The 15296-nt window shown below is 38.2% G+C and overlaps 1 protein-coding gene across 7 annotated transcripts in view; it reads left to right on the top strand.

Annotated features, from left to right (window-relative positions):
- SCAF11 (SR-related CTD associated factor 11) overlaps positions 1 to 2474 on the top strand; it is a 66198-nt gene extending 63724 nt beyond the window's left edge. For 5 of the 7 annotated variants that reach the window (XM_057318959.1, XM_026502044.4, XM_026502046.4 and 2 more), the window contains 3 exons: positions 745 to 963; positions 1324 to 1443; positions 1699 to 2474. In XM_057318959.1, the coding sequence (XP_057174942.1) occupies positions 745 to 963; positions 1324 to 1443; positions 1699 to 1845 (486 nt within the window). In that variant the 3' untranslated portion in view covers positions 1846 to 2474. The remainder of the gene's footprint in view (positions 1 to 744; positions 964 to 1323; positions 1444 to 1698) is intronic. The other 2 variants (XM_057318961.1, XM_057318960.1) reach the window with 1 other exon arrangement.
- The last annotated feature ends 12822 nt before the right edge of the window (positions 2475 to 15296 follow it).

Below are 15296 nucleotides of genomic sequence, written 5' to 3'. Positions count from 1 at the left end.
TGAGCCAAATTAGAATCAATTGGTGGGTGCTTTAAAATAATTCTCTAATTTATTGGACTTTTAAGGGAGTGGGAACTTGTGATGAAGCTTATATTGTCTTGTTGGGACAAATGCCAGATAAAGCTATTCATTATCCATTACCATCTGTGTTTCATTTTCACGGAGTCTACCACGCTAAAAAGAAAGAAGTGACTCTGAGACATGTAGAAAATCTGAATAATAGTTTGTAAACATTGTGTTCCTTAGAGTTCTGTGCCTACGTTTCACAGATTTTAGAATCCTAACAGCAGTGTATATTGGAAGATAAGGGGAATAGGATTCCAGAATTTGGAACCTCCACTATCTCTTTTTTTCCTGTCAGCTCTCTGGAAGCCAGTTTGACTTCACTGTTTCGTTTTCTCCCATCTTTAAAGGGGGGCACGTACTTTAGTTAATTTTCATAAAGAGTGTTTCAGGAAAGATCCTATTCTTTAAATGCTATTCTTTTCCTTGTTTTTACTGTTGTTGTCAGAACATGACAATTCGCAAGTGTAATTTAAAAGTCGCTGAACATATTTACATAGTCTCTGTTTAAGAATGTTACTCATTTTTCTTCAGAGTCCTTTAGATATACAAGACCTGAAATATGAATTTTCCTTAAGTACTGAGGTTGACTCACTTTGAATTTTTTATTTCTAATAAATGACTGAAAGATTTCATTGAATATAAGTAATTCATTTAACTGATGATAATTCTTCAAAACAGGGTATTCCTAGTGCTTCTCATGTAAGTAACAACATGAGTACACCAGTCTTGCCTGCTCCAACAGCAGCCCCAGGAAATTTGGGAACAGTTCAGGGACCAAGTTCTGGTAATACTTCGTCATCAAGTCACAGCAAATCCTCTAATGCTGCTGTAAAATTGACAGAAAGCAAAGTAAGTGTTACGGTGGAAGCCAGCGCAGATAGCTCGAAGACAGACAAGGCAAGTTCAAGGTTGAGAGCAACCTACATATTCTGTATATGATAAAGATGAAAGAATAACAGTTTTGTTTTGTATAATTGGTAAAGGGAATTTACTGTTGATAGTCTTAAATCCCAATGCTATTTGAAGGATTCTCTCTACATATGTTGATGTCCAGTGAGTTACTGGTAGTATTTCATGATTATTTTTAGAAATGTTTGGTATGTGTGTTAATAAATAACTTTCATATTTATGACACTAATATTTGAAGAATTCTTGCAATAATGTAAAAGTGTGGTGTTTTCAATTTCATATTTTTGAAGAAATTTTTTGAAAGTATATGATTGGGCAAATAATAATTACACTTTTTCCTCTTACCAGAAATTACAAATCCAAGAAAAAGCAGCACAGGAGGTAAAATTGGCCATTAAGCCATTTTACCAAAATAAAGATATCACCAAGGAAGAATATAAAGAGATTGTACGGAAAGCAGTAGATAAAGTAAGTTCTAGCTTTAGCAGAGTTATGTATGTATTGTTTTGAATCATCTCTATTTTAATAAAGGAATGCTTAAGTCTAATCAATAAGCACTAACTTCTAATTCTTGTCTGCTTTTTCACCTTTCAAATAAGTTCATATGAGATATGAAATATAAAAATGTCTGATTATCTTTTGGGGGTTGTTTTTCAAAAAGCTTTCCATTTTGCTGAAATCCTTTTAAGTATGAGAAAAATATTCCCCCTCCTTTTTTCATAGGTTTGTCATAGTAAGAGTGGAGAAGTAAATTCTACTAAAGTGGCAAATCTGGTTAAAGCCTATGTAGACAAATACAAATATTCACGGAAGGGAAGCCAAAAGAAAACTCTGGAAGAACCTGTGTCTACCGAAAAAAACATAGGTTGAAATGGGGAGCACTATAAAGGACACTATCAAGATATCTGCAAAGTGCAATTTCAACATGTACCTTTAACTGAAAATCATACATAACTGTGATTGAAATTTGGTTTTGATAAAATTATTTTTTTTAATGTAGAATATAAAGTTTTGTTCTAAATAAATATAGTTCTGCACTGCAACTTCTTTATCCTTTCCTCCTCCCGAAAATAAAAGCAAATTCAAGGGAAAGTAAAGGGGTTAAAGGAGTGTGCATTTTTACTAGGACTGTGTTATAGTGTGGATACTGGAAGATGTACAGCTTTTTGATTTGAACAATGGGGTGCATAAATTAGAGTCCTCTAAGTGCACTGGTTTTGGAAAAGATATATATAATACATTTATTCTGTCAGGCTAAAAATAAAGTATGATCTTTATGATTTTTCCCTCTAATTATAGAAAGTTAAATAATGTATTACCATGAAAAATATTTCTAATAACAGAATATACCAATTGCAGGGTTCCTAATGTGTATTTTTAAAGCACATATCAGAATAAATTGCCTAGATAGAAAACAGATTATCACATGAGTAAAATTCAGTGTTCAAAACTTTGGAACACTGTTATTGTATCACCAAATAAAGGCTATGCTGCTTGTTTTTCTTTTGTGCCTTTTTTTCCCCCAATTGAGATGAAGCAGTTTGATTTGCTGGATTTACAACTTTGGAAGTCTAAAACTGTTGAGTTTAGAAGATCAGTTGGGAAAAAGTGTTTGTTGACTTTGTAAAAATTATGTTCTTTCATGGTATCTTCTACCTGTCTGAGAAATGATAAATTACTTGTGCCAACTGGAGAGTTGCTGTTGAGTAGTGACCCTCCCCTTCCTTGGGACGAAGGTAGAATTATGAAACTCACGTCAGTGGCTTTCAGTTGCTCATCTGTCTAATCACTAATGAAATTCTTTTCACACTTGAGAAGTCTCCAAATGTTTTACAGTGAATAAAGTGTTAATTAGGTGACCATATGGTAGCCATTAACCATGTTGCAAAATTCTAGACATTAAAACCTGTGTTTTGGAAAGAGAGAAGAATTAAATAATGGAGTCTTGGTTATTAGGCTTTCAGGGACTAGGGATTTGATTGTCTTTTCTTAAATGATAGAATATGTTAATTTTTACAAAAGGTAAGTTCAAAGTGTTAGAGAGCCACTATTTTAATTGGCATCTTAGAAGAAGAAATGAGTTATATCCATGATAAACTGTCTTTCATTCCAGTAACAGTTTTCAATAGATACCAAGTAAGTGGAAAGCTATTCGGAGAAGATGTTAATGGCTCCGATAGATGTATGCCTCAGTGAGACAGATTGACCCTTTTACTAGCTAAACTAGAGAGCAATACTCTGTAGAACTGTGCTTTTCTGAAGTAAAGATGATCTGTTTCTCAAGTTTATGTGCATAATACTTTCTTGGTGCTAGCTTTGCTAAGGCAAATATTTTGAATTATTGGCCCCAATAATGATTGTGCTAGTTCATAATCTTTATTAGATTATGAATGTTATCCCAAAAAGTGTTAGAAATATTTCCAAGCAGTTCTTGATCTTTATTCTGCATTTCTGGGCATTTGTAATATGGTATTCTACTGATTTATATATATATATATATATATATATATATATTTTAATTAAAGTTTGTTTAGATACGAAGGGGAAAGAAGTTTGGAAGTATATTTCTTCTAATAAAATATTAAGACTTTTAAATATCAACACACACCTCCTCATTTGTTTGTTTTGAACTCTAGAAGCAGTTGTGTGAACTTTCAATCTATTTTCAGTTAAAGTAGGTTCACACTTTGAAAATTTTGTAGCAAATTGCCTAAGAAGATTAATCACACAGGGCATACTTTTCCTACATTTTCTTTCAATGATGTTTGGGAGTAGGGTTACATTTTAAAATTTGCTTTTACCATTTAGCTTTGCAAAGATGTTTAAAAGTTTTGAAGAAAAAACTAGGTGGTATGGCCCAGAGTTAAAAGTCTCACATCTTTGGTAGTAGTGCCATGAGTTATTTCGACATTTTTTGAAAATAACAAGTGTGTATTCCAGATCTGCTTTGGGGTACTTGGTTAGTCTGCATTTAAAATGCTAATGAAGGATGTTACTGGATTAGAATTCAGACTTTTAAATCTTAGAAATACTTAAGAATGTATTAGAAAGTGCATGCTTTATGTTCAAAAAACAATGCTTTAACATTCCCCATTCTTGCTTTTTTCAGAATTTTACATTAATTTTGCATGTCCACAAACTTAAAAACATTTTGTGGGGTTACAGATTTCTCGTTACTTAAGTATTAAGTATTAACTTGACCTTTGAATCCTTGGTCCCACTAACTTACTAGTCACATTGACCAATGTTTTAGGCTATAGTGATGCCTATAATTTTGAGACTAAAAGTAGTTGCTTATTACTTTAACATTCCAAAAGTTTTGTGATTTTTTTTTCCTGGTAATTACCACATTTTCGCCATTATCTTCCTTTAAATGGCCACAGTGTGTACTGTTTGAATGTCCCATCCAAAAGATGGAGCTTCAGAAGCACAGTGGGTGCCCCATGGTCCACGAGACGTTGTTTGTAGTACAAGGATGGAGCGCTGTCTACTGAAACAATACTCTTAAACAGATATGTAGTATGTAATATTTTCTAATAAATTCTTTTGATAAACAAAAAAGTGTCTTTAACATTTTATTATTAAGATTCTTGGGAAATGGTGACTTTTACCTCCTTATAACTCTTTCCAAGCCCATGTTGAAGTATTTTTTGGATTTGTACGAAAGTAACTAGCACCATAGTCACATTAATTCCAAGTTGTAAAGCAAGCTTAGAATCAGCTATAAACATATATTTTAATAGCATTTTTTTCCTAATTACAAAATCATTGTAGGAAATTAGGAAAACTAAAAAAAAACTGTAGAAGAGGGAAGAAACTGAAAAGCAAAAAGAGAAAAATCACCCGTAAGCCTACCATTTAAAGGTAACAGTGCTGCTCAAACTGCCCATAACTATGTTGTAACTTATTCTTTTCACTTAATGCTGTATTTAATAGTTTTCATTTTAATAAAAATTCTTAGCATGATTTTTAATGGCTATATAGTAGTCTGTTACATATTGTACCATTGCTTAAACCAACCGTCTGCTGTTGGAATATTGTTTTTACTAATGTAAATAAATTAGTAAAATAAAAATTGTACTAACATGCATAAGACTGATGTGAACATCTTTGTACATAAATTGATGCATCCCATTTCAGATGATTCTTTGGGGATTAATTCCTAGAAGTAGACTATCTTGGCCAGTTTTTATTTCCCCATAAAAGAATTTTAAATGTGATTATATATACACTCGATGTATAATTTTAAAGATTCAACTGTATTTAATGTAAAACTCCATTATTTTCCTAAGCTGATTTTTTTATCTGGAGAGAACTGTCAGAAAGTTCTGTGTATCTTTCCTTAATCTTGAGTGCATTTACAAAAATGCTTATTAAGTTTCCAGGAAAATAGGTTTCAGAGATTGTGCTCCCAGCACATGAAGTATATTCTGTAAACCTCTGCATCTCTAGTCTCCTTAATAAATTGAAGTTGTATCTTAATGTCCATGTTCTGTTTTCTAATGGCTCTATCATGTTCCCATGGTGATGGACACGGAAGTTCTGTGCAGGTTTTGGCTATTAGCAACAGTGTTTTACTGAGCACCCTTTGTGACTTAGCTCTGTGAACCTCTTCTTTGTGTGTGCGCTTACACTGAATTTCAGATATGCACATTTTTCATTTGGATAGTGTGGCCACATTGCTCTTAGAAAGGGGTGTACTGATTTACAGTCCCACCACTGTGTAGTTCCACCTTTGATACTGTGACTGAACGTGCTCTTGGTTATAAGATCTTAACACTGATTTCATCAAACCGTGCATACCTACTCTGTGTCGGGGATTCTTGGATTCTGCACATATCAGAATTAATTATACCACAGTCTTCTAAAAGAACAGTATAGTAATAGCATTTTATTAAGCTTGTGATATGTGCCAGGCACTCTATCAGACATTATATGTGTTACCTCTTTTGGTTTATAAAACCAATTCTAGTAGTTATCTTTGTTTTGATGAGAAAGTTGAGATACATAAAACATTAACTGAGTTAGCTAGTTACACAGCTACTTAGTGATAGAGACAGGATTAAGAGATGGAATTGGTAGACACTGAAGTCAGTGCTTGACGTGGGGTGTGGGTGTTCCGCTGAGCTCCCAGATGTAAACTAACATTTATAATACATGGAGTTACGGCTGAACTAAAAAGTGAAGTATACTGGGAGTACAGAAGAGGACACAGCTGACTGGGGAAAAAGAAATGAGACAGGGATATTTATACTGTGTCTAACTATGTTGTTTTGTTGCCTTTTTAATACTCCCATATTTCCTGTCCTGGAGATGTGAAGCTTTTAATATTGAAGCCATCTTTCATGCATTTTCCATTCTCATCTCATCTCCATTCTCTCAAACAATTGCTATTTCCTCTACTTCAGATGAATTCCTTTGCAGTAAAATCCAACTCCCTTAGTTCCCAGCAGTCTTACCATCTGACCTTTTTAATAGTCTCAACTATGACTTCGATTCTGTACACATCAGTTCATCTTAGACACTAAAGACTAATCTTCCAATAGCACAGCTTTGGTCATATTCTACATCATTTCAGCATACAGTCGGCCTTGTGTGTACACTCTAGGGAAGAGTGACCAAGACAAAACCGTTTGCACTCGTAGAACACGTACTATTGTGAAAAAGCAGCTATGTATTTATATGACTGATTCAGGAATGACAGAGGACTCTGCATGCTCCAAGAATCTGTGCTAGGGTAAGAGGACCTAACAGTGATTGGTGAGAGTCCCTGGAAGAAGTGGCACTCAAGAGCTAAAAGATGAATAAGAACTAAGCAAGGAGAAAAGATGAGCTGGCAGAGGAAATAGGTGCAAAAGGTCTGGAGCCCAAAAGTATGGCAACCCCAAGCCTAAGTTGGCTGAAGACTCTTGGAGAGTTCTTAAGGCAAATCTTTTGCAAAGAAAAGCTTTTGAAATCTTTCAAGCAGGAGGTATTCGATATGAGCAGACTTGCATTTTGAAAGATTGCTCATAATCTTTTCAATGGCTTAATAAAAATGGTTAGTAAATGTGAAAAGGTGTTCACAGTTAAACAATATTACACATTTTCTTTTATCAGACTGATCAATTCTGGCAATAGTCCCATGAGGAAATAGTACTGGTGGCCATTTGTACAATTTTTCTGAAAGGCAACTTGAAAATACGTATAAAGGGCCTTACAAGGGCCATATACTCTTTCCATAGTAATAAAACATATGGGTTCACATAGTCCTCCTTTCCAGTATTTAATAGTGGAGAATTGGAAGGGATGGTTAAACTGTGGTTCATTCATGTGAAGGCATTTTGCAGCTGTTGTAAATGTTTTCAAGGATAAACAAAATGAAATGGAGAAAAACAGGACACAAACTATAGTTGACCCTTGGACAATGAGGGGCTAGGGGCACCAACCCCCTGCACAGTCAGAAATCCCCATAGAATTTGTGATTCCCAAATACTTACCTACTAATAGCCTGCTGTTGACTGGAAGTCTTAACTGACAACATAGTCAACATGTATTTTGTATGTTACATGTATTATCACACTGTAATCTTAATGTAAGCTGAAGAAAAGAAAATGTTAAAGTCCTATGGAAAATATGTTTATAGTACTGTAGCATATTATTTAAAAAATCCATGTATAAGTGGATCCGTGCCGTCCAAACCTGTGTTACTTAAGGGGTAACTATACATAATATTCCAACTTTTTTTTTAAGGCAAAAAAAAAAAAAAATACAAATTCTTAATAGGGGTTATTTCTGGGTAGCAGAGGATCTTTTAATGCTTTTCTTCAGCTTCCAATTTTACTACGGTGAACAAGAGTTGTATGATCAGAAAAAACTTTTTAAGAAAATTGCAGTCATTGCTTGGGACATGACGGTGGGGGAATGGGCAGGAGACTTTGTTTTAGGCTGGGAAAGTTACCAACTTCCCACTCTAGAACTGGTCTAAGGCCTCAGCTTGAGCACCTGTGATAGGTGTTTCATAGATGGCTCTCCATACACAGCTCTGCAGGAATGGTGGCTGATGGGTGCTAGTCTGTAAGTAGTCAATATCCACTGGCTTTATGGGCTGAGACATCCCTTAGTCATAAGGAAGTGGACTTCCCAAACCATAACTAGTTTGGGCATACTTCCCCCAATCCTGTGAGCACTAGAGAAGATAATCCACTTCAGGTAAGTAGGGGTCTTGGCTTTAAAGCTCACAAAGAACTGAGGCACACTTTGTGCCCCTGAGTATGTTACTTCTCTGAGCCAGAGTGGCCTATAAAAGGGGCTGCTGCCTACCTACCTGGAGGATCAAGTGAGATAATAGATGTGAAAGTAATAATTTCCTGTATATTTACTTGGAGAATCTGCCCTATAATCCAGACTGGTGTTCCCACCATTTCCTTTTGGGTAATGATGGAAATACAACTTACTTGTCCAGTGGTTTGAAGTCTAGCTGCATGTTTAGGGTCACAGAGCCTTAAAACAAAACAATACACAGAGACTTCCAGGAAGATGGTGGGAATAGGAAGATCCTAACATCCCATGGATACAATGAGGTAACACCCACATCAATGTAAATAACCCAGAAGATGATCTCAGGACTGGCAGAACACACTCTGCACAGCTAAATGCACAGAAGAGGCCACATCAAAGAGGGTAGGAAGGGCAGAGCAACTGGGGAGCTAAGCTAATCTCAGAGCAGGTGTTGGAGGGGCAGGTACCTTTGGGAGACTTCTCCAAGAACAAAAGAGCTGGCTGGCGCCATTTACCTCCCCCATACCCTGCCCCCATGGACAGCTGTGGGAACCAGTGCGGCAGTAACACTCTCTAACTTGCTAACAGTGCACCTGCATTCTCCTGTGGACGCATCCCCTCTAGCCAGGCTTGTAGGTCTCCTCCCACAACAGACCTGTGCATACCTTACTGACACTGCATGGCCCACCCCCAGCTCTTCTATGGATCCGCCCACCCCATCCAACACCACCAGCCCTGGTCCCTGGCAGCTACAGGTCCTCTCCTGCAGCAGACCTGCACAGATCTTGCTAACGCCGCATGTCCCACCCCTGTGTTCTGTTGGACCTGCCCTCTCCAATACACCCTTGGCCAGAGGCCATCCAAAGTGGTGCCACAAGCCTGGCAGTGTGCAAGCAGCGCCCACAGGGCCCAGCATCACTCCAGAGTGACTCCTGCTCTGGGGGACGGGAAGATAACCACACACACCAGTCCTACTGTGGCCCCAATAGTAGGCTGGGGGCAAAGCTTCTCAGTGGACAACATAGAAAGTATCCTGCAGTTTGGTACTACTGCATCTGGCAAACACCTGGTCTGACTCACTCAAGCCCAAGGGGGCCCCAGACTGGCTTACTAACAACGCAGGGACCAAACCCTGCACACAGCAGGCAAAGAGAGACGTTGCAGATGGACTGGAGGGAAAAGTGGCTCAGCCACAACAGTAGGGTGCATGTAACACACATAAGAGACACCCCTGAAGTGCCAGGTTCTGGGGAACAGGGGGCATTACACTGCAGGGCACTCTAAGACCTCTTCTTCACAAGGCCACTACTTTCAAGAGCAGGGGATGTAGCTGACTTCCCTAACACATAGAAGCAGACACAGAGAGTTAGACAAAATGAGGAGACAGAGGACTATGTCCCAAATGAAAGAACAGGATAAAATCACAGCAAGAGAGCTAAATGAAACTGAGATAAATAATATGTGAATTTAAAGTAATGGTCATAAAGAGACTCACTGGACTTCAGAAAATAGTGGAGGATCTCAGTGAGAACCTTAACGAAGAGATAGAAAACAAAAAAGAACCAATCAGAGATAAAGAACTCAATTAAAAAATTAAATTAAAACTATACTAGAGGGCCTAAATAGTAGACTGAGGAGGCAGAAGAATGGATCAGTGACCTGAAGGACAGAGTAAAGGAAAGCAATCAAGCCGAACAGGAAAGAGAAAAATAATAATAAAAAATGAAAATTGGGAACTCAGCAGCTCATCATGTGTAATAACATTCCCATTAGAGGGATCCCAGAAGGAAAAGAGAGAGAGAGGGGGCAGAAAATGTAGTTCAAGAAATACTCGAAAGTTTCCCCTAAGCTGGGGAAAGAAACAGAAATCCTGATCCAGAGGCACAGAGATCCACCAACAAAATCAACCCAAGGAGGTCCCCACCAAGACACACAGTAATTAAAATGGCAAAAAATAGTGATAGAGAATTTTAAAAGCAGCAAGAGAAGAAAAACAGTAACATAAAAGGCAAATCCCATAAGGCTATCAGCCAGGTTTTCAGCAGAAACTTTGCAGGCCAGGAGAGAGTGGCACGTAATATATTCAAAGCGCTGAAAGGAAAACAGCTACAACAAAGAATACTCTACCCAGCAAGGCTATCACTCAGAATAGAAGGAGAGATAAAGAGTTTCCTAGACAAACAGAAGTTAAAGGAATTTATCACCACTAAACTAGCCCTACAAGAAAGGGGATTTTTTGAGTAGAAAGGAAAGACCGTAAGTAGGAGTCAGAAAAGTAGGAAGCACAAAAGCAGTAACATTAAACGTATCTATAAAAATCAGTCAAGGGATTCAAAAAGTAAAAGGCTATAAAGTATGACACCATATACTTCAAACATGATGGGGGGAGAGGCGTAAATAGGTTCAAACTTAAGCAACCACTGATTCCATATAAATTGCTATGGGCGTAAGGTGGGGATCAAAAGTACGCTAATATTAATGAGCACTGAGTACTGCACAGAAGTGCGGAATCACTGTACTGCACACCTGAGACGAATGTAACACTGTATGGTAACTACGCTGGAATTAATTAATTAGTCTAAAAGGCAATACACAGGCTCACACCAGACCAATTTAACCAGTCTTTGGGTTTAGGATAGTTTAAAATCTCGCAGGTAGAGGCTAATGTGCAGCCAAGAAGCAAACCACTATGTAACTTTTTTAGATCCCCGGTAGACCACAGCTGTTCTGTTAGAACAACATAATTCCTTAGATCACAGCTTGTCTTTAAAACCCTTCAGATTCTATTCTCCCTCTCAGAGGCAGCTATAGCACCTGGCAGTTTATCCTTCACTCTTTTTCTAAACCTTGTTTTCAAATGCCCCTTTGTCTGGGGTTTAGATCCCACAAAGCAGAGAGATAAGATCTTGAACATTTCCTGGGTGCTCACAGTTCCAGGGTGGAATAAGATTCTTGTAGGAATCCAGCTGTTGGTAAGGTCAGGCTGTGTATGCTCAATTCAACAGGTTTTTATTTACACACTTGCCTGAAGGAATTCTAGACATTTCTAAAATATCACTGTAACATGGTTTTTTGTAAATCATTTCTGGAAGTCTTTCTTTTACACTTTAACAGCTGATAGCATGTGCTCCAGCAAGTGCAATTATGATTCCCAATCACAGCAGCAGGGACTAACACTAAGTGCTTCTTACTGGTCTGTGCCAGCATTTTATTTGCATTATCTCCCTTAATTTTCATAACAACCTTTAAAGTAGGTCCTATTATTAACCTCATTTGTCAAATGAGGATGAGGTTCAGTTCCTTAGCTAGGGTCGCTCAGACCTCACAGAGGTGGCTGAGTCCACAGTCTCTGCTTGTAACCATGTCCCAGTGCTGCCTTTTGGCTCCTTACAAGCTCTACCATTTGCCCCACACTTACTCCTTCTCACTCAGCATACCCAGTTTGAGGACCAGAAATGGCTTGTCCCTACTTCTACTTCCACTGCCCCTCTCCAGGGTACAGGAAGTTCTCATAATCACTCACCTACTCAGCTGTCTGACCAGCTGGTCCCTCTATCTAGTCTTCTCTTCCAGTTCATCCTTCAGACTTCTTTTAACCATTTAATTCCATTAATATTAAATACTTGCTCTGAGCAGTGTAATTCCCCTATGCTGTATTGCCAACAAACTTTTTACAGAACACCTGCTAAACAAAATCTTGAACCATTATGAATGGGTCTGCCCAGGCTCAAGGTGAAGGCAGCAAACCCACTAAGCCATCCTCTTGCCCATCCCCCAACCCAGCTGACTTTGTGGCATCTCTGGATAGTTCCAGGATCTCTTAGCACTGAACACGAACTATAGCCATGTTTTGCAAACTCTTGTAGGCTGCTCTGTGGTAGTATCTTAATAGATAACTAGATACAGTTCAACAGCTAAGAAAATGGTCAACAGAAATGCATTCCCAAGTACCCCAAGAGACGAGGATAAGGATGCTCATGGTATCATTTGTAATAGCCCCAAACTGGAAACAGCTCAAACGCCATCAATGTTGGAATACTCATTCAGCAATGAAAATAATGGAACTATTGTTACTTTGAACCATATAGATGAATCTTACAGCCAGGTTGAGTGAAAGATGATGGAAACAATACAATTGAATACTGCATTTCTATATTAAGTTCAAAAATAGACAAAACTATATTATAGTATTTAGAGATTTATACTTAGGTGATTAAAAAAAAAACTTTAAGGGGCGCCTGGGTGGCACAGTGGTTAAGCGTCTGCCTTCGGCTCAGGGCGTGATCCCGGTGATCCGGGATCGAGCCCCACATCAGGCTCCTCCGCTATGAGCCTGCTTCTTCCTCTCCCACTCCCCCTGCTTGTGTTCCCTCTCTAGCTGGCTGTCTCTATCCTGTCGAATAAATAAATAAAATCTTTAAAAAAAAAAAAACTTTAAAGGAAGTGCTTGTCCTTAAAATCAGGAGAGTGGTCACTGGTGTGGGGGTGTGGGGTGGGGGATTTTGACCGGGACAAAGGCCTTCTGGGAAGGAGGGGGACTACCAAGGTCTACTTCTTGATCGGGGCAGTGGTTACAGAGGGGTTTGCTTTACAGTAAAAAAGCTCTGCTCCTCATTTTATGCACTTTATTATATGTGTCTGAGGTGGGGATTTCACAATAAAACTTTGTGCTTAAAAAAAAAAAAAGCTCAGAGCCCTTGTTCTGATTTATGGTAGTCAATCTACCAGTCTTCATCTTTTCCTTTCTTTCAACCAAGTCCCAATGGGAAAAGGAAATCATAAATTTGGGGGGAAAATTGCCACTGAAAGAATTCTGCATTGCATAAACTGCCCTTCTGTTTGGAAACAGAAAAACAGAGCAACAAATGTGCCGGGGCCCACTCTGTGCGAGAGTGAGTCACTGTGCACCTACACTTCACATGTGCTTTCTGTGCTAGATGGTGGCAGCCTTTGTTCCTTTCTTTCAGTTATTGTTTTAACAAACTACGTCAATTTTCAAAGGTTGCACAACTCAGAAAGTTGCCTGTTCCTAGCCCAGCAAGAGTCGATTTATTGAAAGGGTCAACCCTAAAATTAGTCTTGTTATCTTTCACACAGTTTAGCTGTAGACAGGGCATCATATCTGATCCTTCAGATCAATAAATCCTCTCTAAAGCAAAGGCTAAACAAACATTTCTCCGTGAGTTTGGGGAAACTATAAAGTACAGTGCAGAGATTCTGGAAACCACCCCCCCCGCCCCAAATGTGTTTCACCCTACACTTCATGAAGCCCTTTAGGTCCTTTACTTGGTGGCCAAAGCGTCTCTCTGCTGTAGCAACATCTACGTCACACTGCACCATTTAATCCATAACCTTTTTTCTTGAACAAGACCTCTCCAGACTCAAACACTCTCTCACCACTGTTAGGTCAAATTTCTATCAGCCCTTAAAGTCTGCAAAAGACACTGTTCTTTCTCCACGAAGCCCATTCCACTTTGCCTTCCCCACTCATCAATCAAACGAAGCCTGCTGTGCCTGAACTCCCAAAACACTTAATAATTCTCATACAGCCTGTTTTACCTTTGTTACTGGGCCGCATTGGGAAGCGTGTCTCAGCCTCAGAGCGGGACTGTCTCCTCCATCTTCCGAACGAGCAGCTAAGTACCCCATCACCGTTCAAGCTGAATGAGATATACTATTATATCTATTATACCTAAGGGAGGTATAAACAGAGGGAAAAAACCTATTAACATTCTTAAAAAGTTCAGAATAACTTTATCCAGAAGAATCAGCTAACAGTTGTTCAAATTACACACCAGAGTGGATAATTGTTGGTTGGAAACTGTGGTTTCAATCTACTATAAGCCCTTGTCTTAGCCATGTTCCTTTGTTAAGGGAATACCCAGAAAGTTTTTCTTGCTCTAAGAAGTTAAGTGATGCCAAATTAATAAATGAAATACTTGGGGAAAAAATCTGAGGTATTATAGAAAATCCTAAAAAGTCAACATAATGCATAGGAAGAAAATACTTAATAGAAACAATGCAGCAAATAGAAACAAAAAGATTTGCACCAAAAACAAGTGTCTTATGTCGGACTCTTCCTGGGAAGAATCTAATTACTCTTTACAATTAGCTTCATGTGTGCTGATTACATGGCTCCACTTACTTGCCACGTGACTTTGGTCAAGGTAGTCAGTCATCCCAACCCTCTATACTCACCTGTAACAGTAGCTGTTTCACTGGGTTTTTATAAAGACTGAGGCTATACATGTAAAATGCTTAGCATGGTGAATGACAGGGATTGCGGTAAGCAAATGTTAGTGACCAGCATAATTAAAGTTTGGAAACAATTTAAATATCTGTCAATAAGGGGTCCAAATAATAAATCATATTGTACCCATAAAATGGAGTACCACATAGCTGTAAAAAATGAAGTGAAAGCTCTTTACGTACCAATATGGAAAGGTCTTAAAATACTAAACATTTTTTGAAGTGCAGCAGTGTTTATGGTATACAATATTTTGCATAAAAATAACCCACTCATATTTGCTCTTTTGTAATCAATACCAGGGGTGTACTTAAGAAACATGACCAGTAGTTATCTGGCAGTGGGGGTGGAAGCCAGGGGATGGGAAAGACGTGGGCGACTTTTCAGTGAATATCTTTTAACAACTGTTTGATTCTCGAATTGCCTGGTCATATTACCTATTCACAAAAGTTACTTTTTAAAAGCAGTTTATCTTTTGAATATATGTATCCAGTGTGGATTGGGTCTCAGACTGAAATCCACAAGAACCAGGACTCGACTTATCATGATAGCTTTTTCTCTTAATATTCAAGTGTACTCATTATCAGAAGAAATGGAACTGCTTACCTAGGAACATGACGATGCGTCTTCGCCTTTCTTAACTTACACACGACGCAATCCTGGACTTAACTTTTTACCAAGAAACATCTGTTCCTTTCTTTCATGAAAGGAGAATCTAGGAATCCAACTAAAGATTCACAACTATGGGAGTGGAGAAAGTGAACATTGGCTGTACTATAACAGGAAATAACACGGTCTTCATTTGCCTCACAAA

This window comes from Ursus arctos, unplaced genomic scaffold (genome assembly GCF_023065955.2).
Source record: "Ursus arctos isolate Adak ecotype North America unplaced genomic scaffold, UrsArc2.0 scaffold_26, whole genome shotgun sequence".
Taxonomy (NCBI): Eukaryota; Metazoa; Chordata; class Mammalia; order Carnivora; family Ursidae; genus Ursus; species Ursus arctos.
This window is presented reverse-complemented; position numbering and strand designations above follow the sequence as displayed.